The sequence below is a fragment of the Neovison vison genome, chromosome 1 (assembly GCF_020171115.1).
Source record: "Neovison vison isolate M4711 chromosome 1, ASM_NN_V1, whole genome shotgun sequence".
Classification (NCBI taxonomy): domain Eukaryota; kingdom Metazoa; phylum Chordata; class Mammalia; order Carnivora; family Mustelidae; genus Neogale; species Neogale vison.
The window spans coordinates 126,522,752-126,545,507 of record NC_058091.1 but is presented as its reverse complement, the minus strand read 5'-3'; the positions used below and the strand labels follow the sequence as shown (position 1 = coordinate 126,545,507).

The following is a 22,756-nucleotide window of genomic DNA, read 5'->3' as shown; positions in this document are numbered from 1 at the left end:
CTATCAGACTTCAATTAATTAAAACAATGACTCTGTGTGTAATCATAGAGAAATGTAAAATCACTTGAGTATTTGCCATTGAATATACTCTGAATATTGTGAGAGCTTTATTAGCCTCGGGGATATCTTACTCAACCTCAGCCACCCAATCTGTTCGGCATAAAATAAATGTTGGATTTTATTTTATGCTGCCTTATTTCTACGACTGTCTGCGGAAGGGAAATTTTAGAAATACTGGTACATGATTAAAGCGAATAGCCTGTAAGTGATGGTGAAATATATTGTCCTGACACCTTTCACGTCTGATATACAATGACCTAGGTGGAGAAGAATTGTGTGTAATTCACAAAAAGAAAGGCTGGAGGACCCCACGGAGACCGAATCTATTTATGCTGTGGAGGCTCCTTACTAGCCTCTCTTCGGGAGCTGTACGGAATAAAGCTGATAAGGATTAGCAGCAGATAAACGGAAAGAGCGGGGGAAAGATTTGGCTGTCATCAACGCTCAGCCTTCCGACACAAAATCAGCTTCTTGCGAAAATAAAAATGTGCAGCAGCGTAATTCCAAATTGGGAAGGGGAGGGGGGCATGCAGAGGCGTAAAACCCTTAACAGAAGCGCCGGCTCCGCAGAGGCTGGGGTGGGTGATTTTACCCGTAGAAGTATGAAAGGGAGGGCATCCGGGCTTTCCGAAGAGTGAGTTGCAGCCTCCCCCTATCCCAAACCTTCTCCCCTAAAATAAACCCGAGAGGAAAGGGCCTTTTATCCACATAATCTCGACTCGCGTTTTCACCCGACACTCCGCGGCAATCTGGCTCTGAAACCGAAGCTGAGCAAATAAACCGTTAGGTGAGGGAGGCTGGCTACCGGCTCAAATTTCCCGGCCTGGAGCAGAGCCCCTGGAGCGCCTCGTACCAGGGTTGCCCCTTGGCGCTGGCCGCCAGGTGCTCACTGCTGGGCGCACGTTTACACAGAGCACGCGTGCAGCCCCAGCTAGGGGCCTTCCCGCGCGGCTCGCTCCCACAGGAGCCGCCACCCCCAGGTCCGGGTGCGGACACCAGCCACAGCTCTTTTGGCCTGAAAATGGTCACCACTCCCGAGGGCTAGGCCGCCTGCAAGCCGGGATTCCAGCCTGAACCCTGTCTTTAACTTGCCGTGGGACCTTGGGAATCGTTCACCCTCGACGCTTCTGCGTCTGTAGTCGCTGAGTTTTCTAACTCGGGGTTCTAGGTCCTTGGAACCCTTAAATGGGGCATGTGGGAGGGTCTTCTGCTCCTCTGCCTCTCGCCCAACCCATCCTAACCCCAAGAAGGGAAGCGGCGTCTGGGGAATTCTGTCCCGAAGGTTCAGTCTGGGCGCCATGGGTGTTTGGGGAGGCTGGGCTTTTGTTCTCCCGGTTTCTCTTTGTGCACTGGAATTGAGTTGAAAGCCCCCCTTCCACCTCCCAGCGGGAGAGAAAGGCGGTGACAGCTTGCTGATAGTTGTGGGAGGGTCTCACTCAACAGCTGCAGTCTCCGCTCCGCCACGGGAACCCGAGTCATTCGGCCCTTCTCGCCAGAGGATGAAAAGGGGTCACGTCACCTAGCCGACGACCCGTCCCGAGTCCAGAGGGGGAGGGGCGCTTCACCCATAGAATTGCAGGGGCCAGGTTCCAGGTCAGTAGTGACATTTCAGCTACCCTTTCCTCTCCTACCCTTGAACGCAAGGAGGATGAGCACTCTCTCCCCAGCCCCCACATACATACACACGAAAAGTAACAAAGAGATCAATCATCTCCTTCGACCACCTGGAAACCGCGGATTTGAAAGTGTCAGTGCTCGGAGACTGCGCACGCGCTCTGTGCGCGTCAGGGTCTCGGGTGGCTGCTTCCTCGCTGTGCCGCAGTTTTTAGGCGTGTCCCTCATCCCCACCAACTGCACGAAGGTTGGGGACCTCGTGGCCGCCTCAGGGTCCGGCACCTGATGAATGATAAGAGTGTTAGCGGTGTAGTGGGCGATGATCACCCGCGGAACCCATTTCCCTACCGGACAATAGATGAACGAAACCCAGAGAGGGAGAGCGACGGGGTTGTGATTTTTAAAAACTCGGCTGTGGGAGTTATCCCATACATTTGTGAGCCCTTTGTTCTGCCGCAGCCCCGCCCCCCGGACCCCACCCTCGTTCTGACCGCTGGACTGTACCCGTGCGCGGACAGCCACACCCACCCCATCCACTCCCAAGAAACAAAAGCCAGTCCGAGAGGTGGCGGGGTCTTTGGTACCAGCCAGGAAGCTGGGGACTCTTGGACAGAGTCGGATGGGGCTGGAGGGGATGCGGAGGTTGCCCCACCCCTGGATGCAGCAACCGCAGTGAGAGGGAGCAAGCCCTTGACAGAGACAAAACTGAGAGCAGGCGGATGCTGTGGGCAGGACGAAGGTCCCCCGGGGCTCCTGGGATTTGGGGGTCTAGGGTCATGGCTCTTCAGACCCCACAGCCTGATCACACACAATTTTCTCCTGGGCTCGTCCAAGGCTCTGTGTGACCAGGGTTCGGCCGCTGGACAGTCTTTGGCTTCTAGGGCTGGGGAAAGAGGTGGCTTAGGGATTTCCGGCCATTGGCCGAGAAGGCGTCTCAGTCAGCGCTGGCAGTGCAACCTACGCCACCCTCTACCCTTCCACCTGCCAGCACCAGGAGCACAGCGCACCTGAGGGCTTCTCCACCTGCTCCAGTCTCTGCTCACCCCATCCAGTGCCAGCTCTCCCCACCCCTCACCGGCCTGCCACAGGGGTCGCCCTCGCTTCGCCACCCTCCCACCCTCAGTTCCTTCACCTACCCCCAATTCTCAGTTCCCAGCTCTTTCACCTCCCCCTGCCCCAAGTCCTAGACAATGCCCACGCCTCCACCCTACTACCCCAAACCCCCACTCCTCGCCCGGTCCGCAAGTCTGTGCTGATTGGCTGCGGGCCCAATGTCCAGCCCCCAGGATGGTCCTTGGGACTCGGAGCATTACGTCAGCGGGGCCTGAAGAGCTCTAGCGCGAAGGGGACTGGGGGCTCGGGCTGGGGGCGCGGCCTACGCGGGCCGCCCCACCCTCCTTGCATAAAAGGCTGAATCCTCTGGGCCACCGCTCTCAGCCAGTAGGTTCCCGAGCGCGTTGCCGGTGACCCCACAGTGGGTGTTTAAGAGAGGACGGAACAGACTGACCAGACGCCGACAAGAGCCCGAAGAAGCTAGCAAGCACCATGCGTGAGATCGTGCACATCCAGGCGGGCCAGTGCGGCAACCAGATCGGCGCCAAGGTGGGCGCGCCGGGAGGGGAGGGGTCCAGAGGGGTGGGGTGCGCCGGCCTGAAGGCCCTCGGAGTTCCTCCGCGAGAGCCTAGACCTGAGCAGGCCCGGGGCTCCCCAGGCACAAACCTTCCCGGCAGCTTTGTGCGGCCGTGTGGGGCGTGGGCTCGGAGGCGACTTGGTGGGGGTTGGGGGGAGGAACCTCGCTTTCATTTTTGCTGTAACTCATTTGGAATCCCGGCCACTCCTCAGCCCCCGCTTATCCCCTACTCCTCCCTTGGCCAGGCAAGCTTGCAGGAGAAGGCGCGGGTGTGTCCGCGAGGTTGTGCGCGCGGGTAGAAATGATTTTATCCGCTAGACCCGCAGTCGAGCTGTGGGGGAGGGGAGAAGAGCGATTGTCTTGAGATCTCTGGACGTGCTTTGAATCTCAAACCACCCTCCTTCCGTTCCCTCCTTTCCCTGCTCCCCAGCCCACCCCCTCTGCGCCGCCTGGAGTCCCTGCGCGCCCGCCTCCCGCCGCCGCCCCCCGCAGCTGCGACTCAGCGCGAAACTCCGCGGCAGCTCGAGCCCTCGGCTTGCGGCTCTATCCTTCCCCGCCCACCGCCACCCGAAGGGACCCCCGCCTCCTCCCGCCGGCAGCTGTTCGCCAGGGAAACGCCCAATTTCAACTTTCTGACCCTGCATGATACAAGCCTTAGGGCTGAGCCCGGTCACGCTGCCCGAAAGCTGGGGTTTTTGGAACTGAGTCGGGGGCTTTTTATTGTGAGACTCATTCTGCCTTTGAGGGCTGGGCATGGCTAAATGGAAACTTTTTCTGTGTCTTAGTTTTGGGAGGTCATCAGTGATGAGCATGGAATCGACCCCACTGGCAGTTACCATGGAGACAGTGATTTGCAGCTGGAGAGAATCAATGTGTACTACAATGAAGCCACTGGTAATTGCCTTTCCGGCACGCCCCCCCCCCCATTTCAATTTTTTTACTCTCCTTTCCCCAGGATTTACTCCAGGAGTGTGGCCCCAGGGGAGGGTGGACCAGCGGATTTAGGATTCCCACTGTTTCACTGGAGCATTTCAGGGAGGCATTCACAACCAAGGCCTTTGAGAATGTGATGGGTTCTGTATCCTTCTTTGTTTGGGGACAATAGTAGTGCCTGCAAAAGGGGAAAAAAGGCTTTCTCTTTAGAACTCTCTGCTTGCACATTTAAGTCTAGCTGTGTTCCCTCCAGGTAACAAGTACGTTCCCCGGGCCATCCTGGTGGACCTGGAGCCGGGCACCATGGACTCCGTCAGATCTGGGCCATTCGGCCAGATCTTCAGGCCAGACAACTTCGTGTTTGGTGAGTGACTGACATGGCTGATGGCATGGGAGGCTCATCTGACACAGTACAGCTCAGGGTGGAGGTGTATGGCCGCCTGAGGGAGAGTACTGTATGAAGAACATCCCCTCATGGGCCCATTCAGTCTTAATATAATCTAAAACAAATTTACCTTTCAACCTTTAATTGCCAGGTATTTCTGGCCTCCCTTGTTTATAATTACATCTCTAACCAAATATTTTAATGTCTGGCCATTTTGGTGGTAATGTGAGATAATCTTATCTGAACACTGAGTCATTGATCTATATTAAGGGGTTTAAGGTAAAAAAGAATTTAATCCAGTCATCAGTGACTTACGAAGTCTCTCCCTCTGGCAGGCCAGAGTGGTGCAGGAAACAACTGGGCAAAGGGTCACTACACAGAGGGAGCCGAACTGGTGGACTCGGTCCTGGACGTGGTGAGGAAGGAGTCAGAGAGCTGTGACTGTCTGCAGGGCTTCCAGCTGACCCACTCGCTGGGGGGCGGCACGGGGTCCGGGATGGGCACGCTGCTCATCAGCAAGATCCGGGAGGAGTACCCCGACCGCATCATGAACACCTTCAGCGTCATGCCCTCGCCCAAGGTGTCCGACACGGTGGTCGAGCCCTACAACGCCACCCTGTCCGTGCACCAGCTGGTGGAGAACACGGATGAGACCTACTGCATTGACAACGAGGCCCTGTACGACATCTGCTTCCGCACCCTGAAACTGACCACCCCCACGTACGGAGACCTCAACCACCTGGTGTCGGCCACCATGAGCGGCGTCACCACCTGCCTGCGCTTCCCGGGCCAGCTGAACGCCGACCTGCGCAAGCTGGCCGTGAACATGGTGCCCTTCCCGCGCCTGCACTTCTTCATGCCCGGCTTCGCCCCCCTGACCAGCAGGGGCAGCCAGCAGTACCGCGCGCTCACGGTGCCCGAGCTCACGCAGCAGATGTTCGACTCCAAGAACATGATGGCCGCCTGCGACCCGCGCCACGGCCGCTACCTGACCGTGGCCGCCATCTTCCGCGGCCGCATGTCCATGAAGGAGGTGGACGAGCAGATGCTCAACGTGCAGAACAAGAACAGCAGCTACTTCGTCGAGTGGATCCCCAACAACGTGAAGACGGCCGTGTGCGACATCCCGCCGCGCGGCCTCAAGATGTCGGCCACCTTCATCGGCAACAGCACGGCCATCCAGGAGCTGTTCAAGCGCATCTCGGAGCAGTTCACGGCCATGTTCCGGCGCAAGGCCTTCCTGCACTGGTACACGGGCGAGGGCATGGATGAGATGGAGTTCACCGAGGCCGAGAGCAACATGAACGACCTGGTGTCCGAGTACCAGCAGTACCAGGACGCCACGGCCGATGAACAGGGGGAGTTCGAGGAGGAGGAGGGCGAGGACGAGGCCTAAAGTCACAAAGGAAAGCAGGTTAGGGAAAGTCCAGAAGGAAAGCACGGGGGTGGGGGGCTTAGTGGTGAAAATCTCTTGGCAGTTGAAGGAAAGAAGCATGGTCTTCTCTAGGTGTGTGCGCTGGTTCTCTGGTGCTCTTCACTGTTGCCTGTCATTTTTTTTTTCTTTTTGTAATATTGATGACATCAATGTAACATTTGAGATATTTCTGAACTACTGTTGTAATGGCTAAAATCACATAAACGTTTGTGTCCTAATGGTGTCCTCTCTTCTGTCTCCTTCTTCTCCTTTTTGGCTTCTTTGTTATGGTTTTGCCTGTTAACTTTCAGAACACATCCTATTAAATTCTTCCTCTAGAAAAGGGGAGGGATAGGTAAAAGTTCAAATGAATTTACTCTGTCGTTATGGGAAAACCAAACCAACCACAGTCATACCCAATATGAGATGTGACATCAGTGCAAATCTGTAAATACCCTTAAATATTTTATTAGTCGAAAGGACGCCTCCTTGAAAGCAGACTAAGTATAATTTTGTTTAGAAATCCTTCTATATCTTTACTTCTTAAAAAGAATTTTTTTTTTTTTGAATAGTTACTACTTGCATACAGCACACAATTCTTAAGGATAGAGAGTGGAAAGGAAGTCTCTTCCTCCTTGCTATAGTTTTCCTCCCTGGAGGGGAACCATTCTTACCACTGTTGTCTCTTCAGCATCCTTGCAGAAATGTTCCATTTATCTTCAAATGGATGTAGGTTATTCCCTTTTTTCCTCTCTTCACACATCCTATGATGATAGTAACACTGTTGTGCTGCCTCTTTCCTTCACTGAACAGTATGTTTAAAACACAGAGCTTCCCACAGTACCCATTATGTAATCTTGCCATACTTTATTTCACTGGTTCCCTACCAATGGCCATGTAGGTTGTCTATGCTTTTTTTTTTTTTTCTTCTAGTGCCCCAGTGAATAATTTTGTGCATATATCATTGTGTATATGAAACCAGCTAGCCTGCAAATTTCTCTGTGGAGATTTTCTGCCCCCATTGCACCATGTTTTGTCTTAGATAGGGCGAGTCAGTTTCTCATCTGGGAAGCAGAAGTGGAGTGTTAAGTTATAAACAAATGTACATTTATTTACATACCCCTATAGGATAAAAAAAAAATGTAGGCTTCGGATTTTTCTAATGTTTAGACAAATGCAAAGTTAGGAAAAAATATTACTCTAAATATGACCCTATATTTATTTCATTCTAGTTGGTTCTACTGCATCATTGTTTTTTAAAAGAAAGAGGAAGCGAAAAAATGAGGGTTAGATAAGGGATTTCCACATTAAAGAGGCTGAAGAATATATGAAGATGGTTCCAAGGAAAAGTGTGAACAGTATCTACATAATGTTAAAATGGCCTCCAAAATGGAAAAGAGCAGCAGCTTACAAGTATTCTCTATTATAAAAACTAGACCTAGTAACGAGTAGGGTCAAATGGATCAGAGTCAGTGACTTCTTCAATTTTCTATATTCAACAGTGAACTGGCTGGTACCATTCATGCTGAGCTGGTGTAAAGCTTCCAACAACTTAATTGAAGGGTAACATTGGTTTTAAATGCCCTGAATACTGGGTCAGCTGCCAGGGCCCCCTGGATCCTTGGCCATGCATTCCCCACAACCTGTCAGACTCATGATCGGTTACTTCGGAGAAGGCAGGGATTGCTGCCAGGTGCTTCTTGGCATACTGTAAGTATCCTGCTTCTCTTTCCCACCTTGTGAGAGGGGGACAGGCAGGCAGCCGGCAGGCCAGCCTGCTAGCCTGTCAGCATACGCACGTGTGCACACGGCTAGAGCCTCACTTCAGCGTGATTAAAACAGCAGGTGCCAGACTGACCTGTCAAGCAGATGCTCCAGGGCAAAGCTTTTAAAGCACAGTTGTACAAGACAACTTGAAATGCATACTTAGGAAAACAGTTCAAAAACAAGAAAATGCGGACTAACACTTAGATTAAAAGATTCTTTTGGAAACTCTTAGTTTCCTTTGTTACATTACCATTGTGTGATGGAATTTGGAGAGATGGTCATGGTCATGGTGGTGGTGGTGGGCAGGGGGTGGGGATGGTGGTGTGTGTGTGTGTGTGTGTGTGTGTGTGTGTTTTCAACCCTTTACAAAGGAAATGTTCTATCACTCCCCGAGTACCACCAGGAGGATATTCACTTTGAGGCCGACATAGCATCCAAATTATAGCAGGTATTGGGATGTGATAAAAATCCGAAGATTAAAATGAGGGAGGAGGAGCTGGAGTTGCCTTAAGCTCCTCCTAAGAGTCTAGAAGGAACAGTAACATATGTTCCAAATTTTTGCCTACACCTCTACACCAGACTCAGAGGAGATCTTAGACTATGTTAGATTTACTGTTTCATCACAAGGTTGCTAGATTAATAGAAATTTGAACCAAAAGCAACCTTAAGAGGTCATCTGGTTTGACCTCCTTACTTTGTAAGGAAAGAGGTTGAGGCTCAGAGTCTTGTCTAAGATCACTTAATTTTTTCTGTACAAATCAGATCACGGACTTAGCGTTCTTTTCTCTACAGCTGCCTCTCTCAGGTCCTGTTACGTACAAGGCCACTTGAAAGGAAAGAGAAATTCCCTGGCTTCCAGAAAAAAAAACCCAAAGATGTCCCTCGGTCTGTAGCTCAACATCCCTGGATGGGTTGGACAGAGATGAAGTGCTGAAGGCTTTTGTTTCTAGTGGGGTCACTGTTTGACAGACTGTACTGAATTTACTGGTTCTAAAAATACCATATATACAATATCCTAATGTAATCCTGATTGCAAGATAGTCTTCTGGAGCATGGTTATTGTGAAAATGAGTAAGAAAGTAATGAGTAAGAAATAACACTTTGGAGTGCCACCCTTTACACATCCCCATTTTAGTTAAGATGTGACATATACTAGACAAAGCTATTTGACATTTACTCTAATGCCGATTTCTTCCCATTATTTAAGAGATATTCTATTGTGTAGTCATGCTTTTTTAAGTGTGCCTCAAAGCTGAGCTATTTACTCGAAATCTGACTCATTCATACCTTTGTTTCTTAGAGGCCTTTTGCCTATCCATCCTATTCCTCATGTTTTTTAGTTTGGTTTGGTTTGGTTTTTAGAGAGAGAGAGAGTGCACACACTGGGGTGTAGGAAGGGCAGAGGGAGAGGAAGAGAGAATCCCATGATTCCTACGAAGTGCAAAACCCAATATGGGGCTCCATCTCTCAATCTTTAAGATCATAACTTGAGCTGAAACCAGGAGTCAGACATTTAACTGAGTGAACCACCCAGGCGCCCCTTTCATCGTGTTTTTCTTAGGGTGCACTTGCCAGCACATACCCAAGAGAAGCCTATCTGAGTGCAGCCTATTTCACTCAAAATGTTTAGTTTTTCTCTTAACCGAGATAAAATTGACATGCCATAAAAGTCACCACGCAGAAGGGTACAAGCGAGTGAGTGTTAGTATATTCACAGACTTGTGCAACTATTCCCACTATGTCATGGCAGAATCATCACCCAAAATTCAAACCCCATGCCTATTGGCAGTCCCTCCCCAGCCCCTCTGCCTCCATCTGCTGCACAACCACTAATCTTTCTCTCACTATGGATTTGCCTGTTCTGGACTTTTCATATCAATGGAATCATACAGTAGATGTGGTCTTTTGTGTCTGGCTTTTTTTTTTTTTTTTTTTTTACTTAGCATGATGTTTCCAAGGGTCTTCCGTGTTGTAGCATGCTTTAGTACATCATTCCTGTTTATGGATGAATACTACTGAGGTGTCTGGATATGCCACATTTTGTCTATCCATTCATCAGCTGGTGGACACTTCTTAGCTATTATGTTTCTGCTTCTTAGCTATTAAGTCTAATGCTACTATGAACATTCATGTACAAGTTTACATGTATGTATATATTCTCATTTCTCCTGGATATACATCTAGGAATGGAATTGTTGGGTCATGTGGTGGTAATTCTATGTTCACAATCATTTTGACTTCCACCTAAAGATGGAAATGCTTTCGAATTTTCCCAGAAGTCCAGGATAGAATAGAGATCAGGCAAGCTCTGGATTTTGCATTTGGGCATCCATATAGACTCTTAAAATTATAGTTATAGGAATGGAGGAGACTGTAGGGAGCTAACATGACTCCATCAGTTTACAAATGAGGAAATGAAGCCTCATTGCTTAATTAGCTACGTTCCCTGGTCACTGTCTCTGTTAGGGCTGATACTACTGGTTTCTAGCAACAGTGACTCTGAATTATTTTTTTCCTCTCACTTAAAAAAGTGTAGAGACACACGGTCTAGGCCATGTGGCTCCAGAAATCCTCTTTCTGCTCTACTGATCCTTGTCACTGGCCTTCAGACTCACGTTCCCCTCAGGCCACAGAATGGCCACTGCAGCTCTGGTCATGATACCTAGTTCTAAGCAAGGAAGAGTGGGAAGAAGAAGGGCAAAAATGTACCTTCCAGCTGAGTCAGCCACTTTAAAGATTATGTCAAGGGTTCCCTGCACCGCCCCCCCCCCCGCCAATGGCTTCTACTTGTACTTCCTTTTCTGCAGGGAAGGCTGAACAAAGGAGGCTTTTAGGTGGGTGCATTATCCAGCCCCCCAACCACGTAGAGGTTCTATTAGGAAGGAAGCAGTGGAGAGTAGAATAGTGGGAAAGTGGTAGTTTTCTCCATAATTAAAGAATGGCTAAGAAGTGACATTGACTCAGATCTTTCTACTCCTCATCCAGTGCTCTCCAAAAATGTCAGTTTGCAAGGATTGTCATGAAGCTAAGAGTCCTCGTTTTCTAAAACAGAGAGCTGAAGACTAAATGAAACATTTCTTGATTCAAATTTCTGAATCAAAATGTTTACTTACTTTTCAGCATTTCTAACTTGTAGTCAACTGAGGACAGCACATGTCCGTGACTTCGAGAGAAATTCCTATCAATGACCTATAATGAAATGGCCATATTAGGTTGGGCTGATCATGAACATTTATCAGCTAAAGCAATGGGATTTTTTTTTCACAAATATATTTCACTGGGACTCACAAACCTGATCACTGAAGAGAAAGAACCAAGACTACTTTGATGAATTGGGTGGGAGGAGGGGGCACCAGGGAGCCCTCCAGGCATGAGCAGCTATGGGACCAAATGGGACACGTGGAGGAAATTAGGGGATATATCTGCTCAGGAGGATATTGGTAGGCATCAGTGACTAATGCAGTCAAAGGACCAGAGGGCCAGCCCATTCATGCCAGGGACTCTGTGGGATGCCCACATCCAGAAGTAGATGGAAATCTGAGAGGTCAGCTGAGAGGGATGAACTTTCAGAGGTTAAGACGGAAGAGTCAACATTAAGGAAGTAAGATCATTCAGAGTTAATGCAAACTATACCAAAGTGAGCCCAATCTAGAGAAGCAACTTTTCAGGTTCTGCTTTCCTTCAGATCTCTGGGTAGAAAGGCAGGATTTTAGGCTCTCATGTACAGGAAAGAGGAAAGGAATCAATGTTTACCAAATACCTACTATGTGCTGGGAATGTACTGCAGAGACTATAATGGAGAATGGAGAGATAGCTCACTTATGTCATTCATTGACTTCGGGAACTTAACAAGTTATCTCCCTTCTCTAAATCCTTCTATAAAATTCGGAACACCTGGGTGGCTCAGTTGGTTAAGCTGCTGCGTTCAGTCCAGGTCATGATCCCAGGGTCCTGGGATCAAGTCCCACGTCCGACTCCTTGCTCAGCAGGGAGCCTGCTTCTCTCTCTGCCTCTGCCTGCCACTCTGCCTGTTTGTGCTCTCTCTCTCTCTCTCTCTGACAAATAAATAAATAAATAAAATCTTAAATCCTTCTATAAAATTGAGTTCTTAATACCTACTTGTTCAGAGTTTTAAATGTCATTAAGATATATACAGTGATAAGGAAATGATAGTTGCCAGTGTTATTGAAAGTGTGCTGTTTGTTACACATTTGTCTCATTTCATCCTACAGAAATGGTATATAGTGTAAGTGCTTTTATTCTTTTCTTCATTTATTTATTTATTTATTTGACAGAGAGAGAGTTCACAAGCAGGCAGAGAGAGAGGAGGAAGAGAGCTGAGCAGAGAGCCCGATGTGGGGCTCGATCCCAGGACCCTGAGATCATGACCTGAGCCAAAGGCAGAGGCCTTAACTCACTGAGTCACCCAGATGCCCTGTTTAGGTGCTTTTAGACCTTTTTTTCTTTTTCTTTTTTTAAAGATTTATTTATTTGAGAGAGAGAGAGAGAAAGCATGCACTGAGAGGGGTAGAGGGAGAAGGAGAGACAGACTCCTAAGGAGTCTCCCTGCTGAGAGCAGAACCCATGGCAGGGCTCGATCTTATGACCCTGAGAGCATGACCTGAGTGGAAATCAAAAGTAGGACACTTAACCAACTGAGCCACCCAAGCACCCCCAGTTTAGGTGCTTTCGACTGTGTCCAAAATCATATAAAGTTTTGTCTATGAAAAGGTAAGTTTGGGAAATTATTGACTCACATAATCAAAAAGTCCAGGGGTAGATCTTTCAAGTTCTACCATGACTAGTTCTGGAGCCTCTAAATATGTTATCAGAACTTTGTCCTTTATCACTCTCTGGGCTCTGCATTCTTCTGTTTTGGCTTCCGCCTTTGGCAGGCTCTCCCCATATAGTGGCAATTTTAGGCTCCTAGCGCCCTATTGCTAGAGACCCAGAGAAAAGAACACAGACTGGGCAGAACTATGTCACGTGTCCATCTCTGAATCAGTAATGTGGGCAGAGGAAAAGGGACAGTGATCAACTACCACGTGACTGGCTGTCTCATCTTTTAGGGAACTGCCAGTTTCGAAAACAATTCAGGCTTAGATTAATAAGCATTTTGCCCCCAAATCAGTCTGTTCTAAGTGGAGGACCTGGATACAAACCCCAGGGATTTCTGATTCTAAAGGTCATGATATTTGCAATACAATGGCAAAAAAGTGATTATAGTCCATTAAAAAGGGGTATCCAGGGCTGCAGCTGAGGACGCATGCCTGACTCAGAGACAAGCAACCCTCAGAGACTCCATCTCACCCACCCGCTCAGGTCTAAATTCAAAGCCTTTGACCATCTGGCTAACCTCTTTACCTCTCTTTTTATTTTCCAATATTCTCTGGTTACTTTCTACATAAACACTTTGTCATTTCAATTTCTCCAACTAAAAACTGTCATACTTCCTCTTCTCCTACCTTCATCATTACATTTTCCATTCTCCCTCCCAAGACTATCTTATTTCACTTCTCTCCCCCAAATGCTTTTCAGCTCTTAGAGTTATGCTGAGGTTCCACTTGTTCTCAGAAATCTTTCTTTACTCGGATGCCTCATTTGGCACATTCCTCGCATTTTTGATACACTGAGAGCCCAGTTCTAGGAGCCAGGCAATGTCAGTTTCCATCCTGACAGTTTCAACTTCAATTTGAGCTATTGCTCATTGGTACTCTATCATGAGTGGTTTTTTTTTTAATTCCATTTTAATCTCCACTATTGGCTTAGTTATGTGTATTTTTTTAGTGGTTACTCTGGGGTTTCTAATTTAAATCTTAAAGTTGCCATTATCTGCCATCAGATAATACTGTCTCGCTTCGTACACAGGGGGAGATTTTTACAGCAGTGTGCTTCCAAAGGGGGAAGAAACTAAGGAGAACATATTTAGTCACGTATGTACAGCTAGGTCTCTTCACCTGTTTGGGCGAGTCACATTTCCTTCCACCTGAAAAAGTTCCTTTTAACATTTTTTGTAGTACAGATCTTCCGGCATGAATCTCAGCTTTTGTGTGGCTGAAAAAGTCTTTATTCTGCCTCATTTTTGGCAGATATTTTTGCTGGCTATAGTAATTTTACATAGATGACCTGTTTTCTGCCAGCCCTTTAAAGATGCCATTCCATTGTCCCCAGATTTGTGCTGTATGCACAGTCACTAGTGATTTTCAGCTTTGTTTCCCCATATGCCATGTTCCATTTTTATGTCTAGTTGCTTTTACTGGATGATCCCTTTTTTCTTTTTTAAAATAAAAAAATATTTAAAGACTTTATTTATTTGACAGGGAGAGAGAGAGAGATCACAGGTAGGCAGAGAGTGGGGGAAGCAGGCGCCTCTCAGAACAGGGAGCCCTACGCACGGGGCTTGATCCCACGACCCTGAGATCATGGCCAGAGCTGAAGGCAGAGGCTTAACCCACTGAGTCACCCAGGCGCCCTGTATTTTAGACTTCTTGACGTAGTCTCATAGTCTATTGATGATTCGTTCTTTTTTTAAAAAAGATTATTGATTTATTTTGGCGAGGCAGAGAGAGCAGAGAGAGAAGCTCAAGCAGACGCCTCACTGAGGGTGAAGCCCAAGGCGGGGCTCGAACTCATAACACAGAGATCAGGACCTGAGCCGAAACCAGGAGTCTGATGTTTAACTAACTGCACCACTCAGGTGCCCCAGATCTGTTCCTTTTTTGTTCAGACTTTCCTGTCTGTGCTTCAGTTTCGACGGCTGTGCCTTCAAAAACTGATGTTTTCTGCAGTGTCTGATCGACTGCTAATTTCATACAAGTATTTTTCATCTCAGATATTATATTTTTAGTTTCTAGTTCTATTTTTGTCTTTTAAAAATTTTCCATTTCTCGGGGTGCCTGGGTGGCCAGTCGTTTAAGCGTCTGACTTCCGCTCAGGTCATGATCCCAGGATCCTGGGATGGAGCCCATTTCGCTCTTTGTGTCCGTGCTTTCCTCTACCTTCTTGAATGTGTGGCATATTTTTAGAACAGCGGCTTGATGGGCCTTGTTCATCATCTTTGTCATTTCTAGTCTATTTCTATGACTTATTTTCTTCATGATTATGGGCCATACTTTCCTGCTTCTTTGTAACTTTTGACTGAATGGCTGACATGGTGAGTTTTACACTGTTGAGTGCTGGCTATGTTGTAGTTCTTTAAATGTAGTTGTACTTCAACCTGGGGCACAATGACATTACTTGGAATTGGTTGGATCTTTTCAAAGCTTGCTTTTAAACTTTACTAGGGCAGGTGCAAAGCACTCTTTGGTCTAGGGATAATTTAACTTCACTATGAAGGCAGTGTCTTTGAGGCATTTCCATTCCAGGCAAGAGGAACACAAATCATTCCTAGTCCTGTCTTCACTCAAGGAATTGTTTGGTCTGCTGCTTTCCAGTTGTTCCTCCCTATTCTTGAGTAATTTCTAATTTTGAATGTGCATATCAATTCTCAGCCCAAGCCTAGAGAGGGCCTCTCTGCGAATCTCCAGAGCCCCTGTCTGTGAAGATATCCCCATGTCCGTGTACTGTCTTATAGCTCCCCTTGAATTGGGTACTCTGAATTCTGCTTTCTCTCTGCTCAACTCAGTGCACCCACCAAGCTCTGTTTGGGTGCTTCCTCCCTGCCCTGCAACCCCCAATTCTGTTGGAGCAACCATAAGCTAACTTCATGTGCTTCCCTTTCTTCAAGGGTTATGCACTGCCTATTGTCCAATGTCCTGAGAACCATTGTTTCATATATTTTGCCCCCCTTTTTTCAGTTATTGTGGTCAGAAGATAAGTCCAACTCCTCCTGCTCCATCTCAGCCAGAAGTAGAATTCTTCTCTTCATTTTCTTTCAATCAAAATGTGTTTTCTTTCCTTCTATCTACTAATTCTCTTAGTGTCTTTCCTGTTTGTTTGTTTCTGCATTTCTTTTAATTTGGACTTCATTTATAATTTTTTCTTTATCTTTTTTCCCAGTTCTTTCACAGATTTACAAATATTTCTGTTCTCCAAGAATCTCATTTCAGAGTTTTCCTAATTTTAATGTATCTTTTTCCTTTTGCATTTGTGACTCTTTGCTTGACTTTTTCTTTTTTTGGCTAATTTGAAATTTTAGGTTATAGGTTTCACCAGTTTGTGTCTGTTGTCTTTCTGATCATCATCTGCAGAGACACTATTCTGCTCCTAATTCTTCCCGATTTTATTAATAATTTTGTATCGATTTGCTCATGATCCTTTTCTGTTGCCCGTGCTTAAGTGAAACAAGTTTTATTGGGGTTTTAGGAGTAAGAGAAAGGCCAGGATAGCTTTAAGAGCTGCGTGGCTCTATAGCTCCCCCTTCTGTTGTTTTCAGAAACCACTCTACGTTAGAGATCCTTAATGCTTCCTCCGTTTTTACTGGGATTCTTTTTCCTTTGCTGCTATTAATCCTATCGTCTGTACAATGGAGTCCTTGTCTAGAAATTTGCACTCACTGAAAGGCTTGTTCTTAAAGGGAACTTTGATTTTCTCATTTGAGAATTTATTTAGTTAGCTTCTGGGTCAGTTTTTTGATGGGGGCTGGTAGGGGCCAATGGTCCAGGCAGATTCAGACTTATGGTCCCACCTCCATGATCTTCTAGATCTTCCAGGACCCAATCATGCCTAAAGTCTTGTAGTTCTGACTGTCACGTTTGTATTTCATCACTCATGTACTTCAACAAGTGTTTATAGGGTACCCACTATGCACGACGCAGTGCTCAAGATAAAAATATGAGTAAACAGGCTCTAGCCTACAAGGAGTTAGCTGGGAAGGCAAATACAGGCACAATTAGGCACAGCCAGGCTGTGGCCACTGCTGTGAAGATCCAAGAGAATAAGAACAATGTCCACAATAGCCCAGATATGAAAGAGCCCGGATGTCCATTGACAGGTCAATGGGTAAATGAGATGTGTATATGTACAATGGAATACTATGCAGCCATCAAAAAGTATGAAATCTTGCCATTTGCAATAATGTGGGTAGGACTAGAGGGTATTACGCTAAGTGAAACAAGTCAGTCAGAGAAAGACAAATACCATATGATCTCACTCATAATGTGAAATTTAAGAAACAAAGGAAATACACATAGGGGAAGGGACAGAAAAATAAAATAAGATGAAAACAGAGAGGGAGGCCATAAGTGAATGCTTAACTCTAAGAAACAAACTGAGGGCTGCCAGAAGGGAGCAGGGTGAGGGATGGGGTAACTGTGTGATGAATATTAAGGAAGGCACTTGTTGTGGTGAGCGCTGGGTGTTATACATGACTGGTGAATTGCTAAATTCTACCCCTGAAACAAACGAACAAAGAAAAAAAAATAGATGCTATGGAAACACAGTGATGACACTGACTAATTCTTATTGGTTTGAAATCAGGACAATTTTCATGAAGAAGCAACACTTACATTCCCCCAAACTGGAAGGTCTAATGCGATCCACCTAATAATAGGAATCAGGGTTCTTGTAGGAGGGTGGACTGATTTAAACAGCAGCTTTGAAATAACCAAGCTATGTTATTAAAGAACCCGTGGCGTGGTAATTAGAGCTGCGTGCTTCTCATTGCCTCAGCCTAGCCTCCTCTTTTATCTGTTTTCCTCTTCCCCTGGCAATGCTGACAGTTCTCTGGGAGGAAGACAGGATGGCTGGGGCTTGGTGTAGATCCTATCTCGTTCTCTTCATGGGAGACACAGCAGATTATAGCTTTCCCTTCCTCTGCTGGAAGAGGAGTCCTGTACTAAGCAGTCCTGCTCTCCTGACCTGTGATGTTCACCCCCAGCCTCCAGCCCTGCACCACCCCATCACCTGGGGAGACTCACAGGCTGGCAAAGGAGCCAGGCTGGCATTTCACACAGTCGAGTCCCTTTGTTTGGATCTGCTCATAAAGCCAATGGGTTGATGTGTGTGCTGGCACAGGAGGAGGGAAGGCTGCCATCTACCCAGCTTCTACCCACAGCACTCTTTGGGGGAAGATATTCATTATACAGTACCAATGTGTGTGTCTCACTTCTATTCATAAGAATGGGTTTTTTTTAAAGTGTTGAGTCCTGTATTCAATTATGTAAGGTTTCAACTAGAAATTTCTTTAAAAACATAGAAGATGGGGTTATTTTTGGCAGTATATTCTGGTCTGTGATGCTGTTGCTTCCTACAGAACCAGAAGCTCCAAAGTAACACATGAGGCCAGGCAAGAGGTGGGAAAAAGGAGGATGTGGCCAAAGAAGGCCTTCTCTCTGGGAGCCCCAGTAATGACCTTCCAGAAAGGGGAGCCTGCTAAGAATAAGCATACCCCAAAGCTAAAAGAGAAGGAAGGGGAAGATAATTCAAAGTCCTGGAGGCAAGGGGTTAGCAGCCTTCCCACCTGCTTCTCACCCTGGCCCTTCTGGGGACCCCACTGTCCCTATGCCAGCTCCCCTACCCTAGCCTTCAGGCCAGTCACTGCTGGCTCACCACTGCTCCTACAATCTAGGGGCTCACTGACACCCCAATTCCTCACCAGGTGGGGAGCCCCTTTGCATGACAGTTCCAAAAGATGATCTCAGAAACTTCACAAAAGAAGTTAGAAACTTTAAAGCTTAGAAGCAAAAGACTTAGAAGGTACAAGATTCTTTTCTGAGAAAGAGAGAGAGTGGAGGAGGGGCCAAGAGAGGGAGAGAGAGAAAATCTCTAGCAGATTCCATGTTGAGCACAGAGCCTGATGTAGGGCTTGATCCCAGGACCCTGAGAACATGACCTGATTTGAAATTAAGAGTCGGATGCTTAACCGACTGAGCCCCCTGGGTGCCCTGAGCTACAAGATTCTTGTCCTAACTCAATTGTCTTGCAACTTGGCTCAGTTGGCACAACCCACTCGGGTTCCTCCATGTATTCCTTACTTCAGCCCTGCTTGACTTGGGCACATAGCAGAGGGACTCAGTCATTTGGGGTACAGTGGACCTGAGACAAAACCCTCTGTCCTCCCAGGTACTGGCTTCCTTCTTTCTCTCTCACTTCTGGGCGTGGCCTGAGGTGGGACCTCTGGAATTTCTATTGTGTTCTCTCAGGGATCCCTGAGCCAGTGGTGCAGAAGATACTTCCCCTTTGGACAGTCAGTATTCCTCTTCGGGGCTTTAAACCTTCTTGAACAAATCCTTCAGCTTTGTGACCTTGACCTGGTGTTCTTCCCCCACCTTCCCTCCATCTCTCCTGGTGCTCTCCAGCCTTCCGCACACAGAGCTGACTGATTGTTCATAATAATTGCATCCTTCAGTAAGACCCCTCCATTCGTCCCCAGTAGCATGGGCTGGAGTTTGGAACTGATTACACCACAGTTACCGGGACTTCGACAGAGCACCCTGGTTCCTGGGAACACATCTCCCCTGCAGGGGTATGGATAACCAGATTCTTTTCATATCCTGGTATTAACTCATTTTTAAACCATTCACTAAGTCCCTAGTTCCTTCTGAGTGGTTTCTTTAGCTTGTAGCTCCTCGGTCCAGCAATAAGTGTAAAAGCTCTTTTGCTAAAGGTTCTGTCCACTAGCGCGTTGAGCAGCTCTGGTGATAATCAAGCATCATTCTGATTTCAAACGGTGGGACTTGGCAAGTGACGTAACCTCTCTGGGTTTTAGTTTCTGCATCTGTAAAATAGGAACAGTTATTATGCTGGTACCGTGAGGTGACATACACATGAGCTCCTAGAACAGTGCCTACTACACAGCAGGCTTGATACCATTACTGGTTGTGGTCACCGGCTCTGGAGAGCATTACAGACAGTGCAGGAAAACTGTCATCTCTTAGACAGAGGGACCCTCTAGGCAAGCCTCCTACCTGTCTCCTCAAGAGGCATGGTGCTCAGGTCGGAGAGCAGGAGGAGGATGACAACCAGTACGTGCACGCATGAGCGCAGGGGAGCTGCGTGAGGAGAAGTCATGGACATGTGGGTCTCATTCTGGGCGCTTCCAAAGTGTGAGGTTGAGTTCTCTTGCTCAGGCCTGTGGTGCTGGCCGGACGGGCAAGTTTTTGCGGTCTCCATAAGGCCAGTGTGCTCTGTAGCCACCGTTGAGATCAGAAGTAGCATTATAAACAGTACAAGAAAGGCCATTTGGGCACAGCCCTAAAGGCCAACCTTTTTGGAGGTGTTTCCCACACAAAGGGACTTGTGCTGGAAAAAGTAGAGATTGAAGCCAAACAGACAGATTCCGCCATCAGGAGTCTCGGGCGGCAGCGTCCAGCGCATGGACAGCCTGCTGGGCGGGTTGGGGGCTGAGCAGTACGTGGGTGACGCAGATTCTGCCATCAGGAAGTATGTCAGGGTCCAGGTGGGCAAAAGTGCCCAAAACAAAATGAACAAACAAACAAACAGACAAACAAAACCCACAGCCTTTGTACCCAATGATGGTTTTTCTAATTTTATCGAGGAAAATGAGCAAGTCTGGTTGCTGGATTGGAAGAAAATGAACAGGTTCTTGTTGCTGGATTGGGCTGGAAAAGTCATGGCTGGAAATGTCAGTGACATTTCTGGAGACTTAAAGATGTCTTAAAGATGTCAACGTAGCCAATGTCTCTCTTTTGGCCTCATAGAAAGCAAGAAGGAAAGACCAAGAACATAGGTTTGATGGTGCACACAGACAGTAATAAATATTCATATGCCAAAAAACACGCGCAAAATAAAAAACAGACCAAGTATGAGGTTGAACAGCAATGTGGAATTGCTGGAGCTTGGGGAGAAAACCGTAGATTCCTGTTGGTCCCACTTTTAGCCTCAAGCAGAGAACTGGGCAAAGGGAGATTCCCAGATCTTCTCACTTCCCAGGTTCTCCTGGTGACTCTTCCCGTAGGACAGAGTCTCTGCATCCAGACTGGCACCTCCAACATGAAACTGCCTACTCTTCCCGGCGAGCTCATTAGAATGCAGAATCTGACTCAGTCAGTGGGGTGGGGCTGGCGATTCTACATTTCCAACAGGCAAGCTGGGGATGCCTCCGCCGCCAGGCCATCCTGTGCAGAGCAGGCTTTAGAATGTCCTTGGTAGAGCTATAACGCATTCCAGCTCTCAAGCCGGCGGAACGAATCTTTCCCGTGCAACATTAGCATACTAAAAACAAAATAAAACCAAGTTGCAGCCAGTTGTGCGTAAAACATCCCTGTCCCATTTCCCCACCCCCACCCCACGGGTCTGGAGAGTTCCATACCCACTTTGTTGTTGTTGTTCTTGTAAACCCACTAAGCCTATAAAAAAAGATTTTTTTCTTTCCTTTCTTCACTGATCTGTCATTCATCAGATCTTTCCTGAGCCTCTACCATGTCAGAGATACTGTGTAATGAAGAAAAATCCCAACCCAGGCTTCATACTGTGGTAGGAGTAATTGTTGGAAAGGAAATCTGACCCTTTGATTTCTCTTCTTACAATTCTATTTCTGCAAATATAAAGTGCAAGGGCCCTAATGTGGCCCTTCAGATACCTGCTGAAAGTCAACTTATCCTCTCACAGTCCACTCACTCCACCTCAAGCCCTGCCCAGTTCTAGAAACCTGTCCCCACAGTCTCCTGCTGAGCGGCTCCCTTTTCCTACAGACCATCTATAGAATCCAATCTAATATTCACGGCTAACTTACCTGCTTCCAGAAGTGACTCCCCACCACTTTTTTCAGGAATTCTTTTTTGAACACCAGGTGGATTTCGTGTACCCACTCTGTTCTGACAATTTTACATTGAACTTCCAGTTCTCTCTTGGCTAAACTTGAAGTTTCTTAAGTGTAGAGAAATGTCTCAACCATTGCCCTATCGGCCACTTTTTGCTGAACTGCATTTTGGTATTAAGTACTATGCGTCCTGGTAGGAACTCCTTGCTGGCAGGTCTCTCCATCCGAGATGCCCATGGACTTTGACCTGCTTCCAAGTCATTAGTTTTGGCCTCACAGCAGCTGGTGAAGGGCTGGGCGACAGACTGCTGAGGAATGAAAAATGTTCCAGGGTGAACGTGCGTCATCTGTGCTATGTGGCTTTTACAGCCCAGCTGTTGGGACAGGATCAATTAAAACCCTGTCAGTGCAGGGTGAGGAGAATACAAAGTAGCAAGGGAAAGACAGGAGGGAAGGGTGCTGATGTCTAAAGCCAAGCACTCAGAGACAGAGAGGGTCAGGAATTTTCGATCTGTTCCTGCCCTGGAAATTTCTCAACTTTGGATATAATGCAATGGATAAGGAATCTAAATGCTCTGCACCTTCTAAACTGGTTCTACCTTGCTTCGCCTAATGTTTGGCATGGCTAATTTTCCCCAGTTTGACAGTTTTGTAAACCATTTCATTTTACGTCTTTGGATTGCTAAAAATCCATTCTTCCAAAGGGTTTTGGAAAATACTTAATTTTCTTGCTCCACTTTTGAAATCACAACCCCCATTCAAAAACCTCACACACATGCACATCCCAACAACACCACAAAACAAAGACTTCTTTTTCCCTTATTAGACACATTATACATTTTTAAAAATTTATTTGACAGAGAGAGATATCACTAGTAGGCAGAGAGGCAGGCAGAGAGAGAGGAGGAAGCAGGCTCCCTGCTGAGCAAAGAGCCCAATGTGGGGTTCGATCCCAAGACCCTGAGATCATGACCCAAGCCAAAGGCAGAGGCTTAACCCACTGAGCCACCCAGGTGCCCCACATTATGCATTTTTACTGTAGATAGACATATACATGTAAGTGAAAAGATCATTTCACTCAGTCCCACCATTTGTAGGTAACCAGTTCATGCCTAGTGCTGATCTTTACAGATTTATTTCCATGCACATACCTATGTATAAATATTCTTACGACAATACGATCATACTATAACTACCATTCATAATGGTATCTTGATGTCAATTAAATCCATATCTTATGTGGTGTCCATACAGGTCTCTACAATTAAGAGATTAAATCTCTACAACAAAGAG

The 22,756-nt window shown here is 47.0% G+C and overlaps 1 protein-coding gene across 1 annotated transcript in view; it reads left to right on the top strand.

The window, feature by feature from the left end:
• The first annotated feature begins 2,999 nt into the window (after window positions 1-2,999).
• Window positions 3,000-22,756, top strand: part of TUBB2A (tubulin beta 2A class IIa) — a 55,429-nt gene continuing 35,672 nt past the window's right edge. Inside the window, exons 1-4 of the mRNA XM_044258047.1 lie at window positions 3,000-3,276; window positions 4,090-4,198; window positions 4,491-4,601; window positions 4,958-6,275. Of these exons, the coding sequence (XP_044113982.1) occupies window positions 3,220-3,276; window positions 4,090-4,198; window positions 4,491-4,601; window positions 4,958-6,018 (1,338 nt within the window). The 5' untranslated portion in view covers window positions 3,000-3,219 and the 3' untranslated portion in view covers window positions 6,019-6,275. Of the gene's footprint in view, window positions 3,277-4,089; window positions 4,199-4,490; window positions 4,602-4,957 lie in introns of the transcript that reaches the window.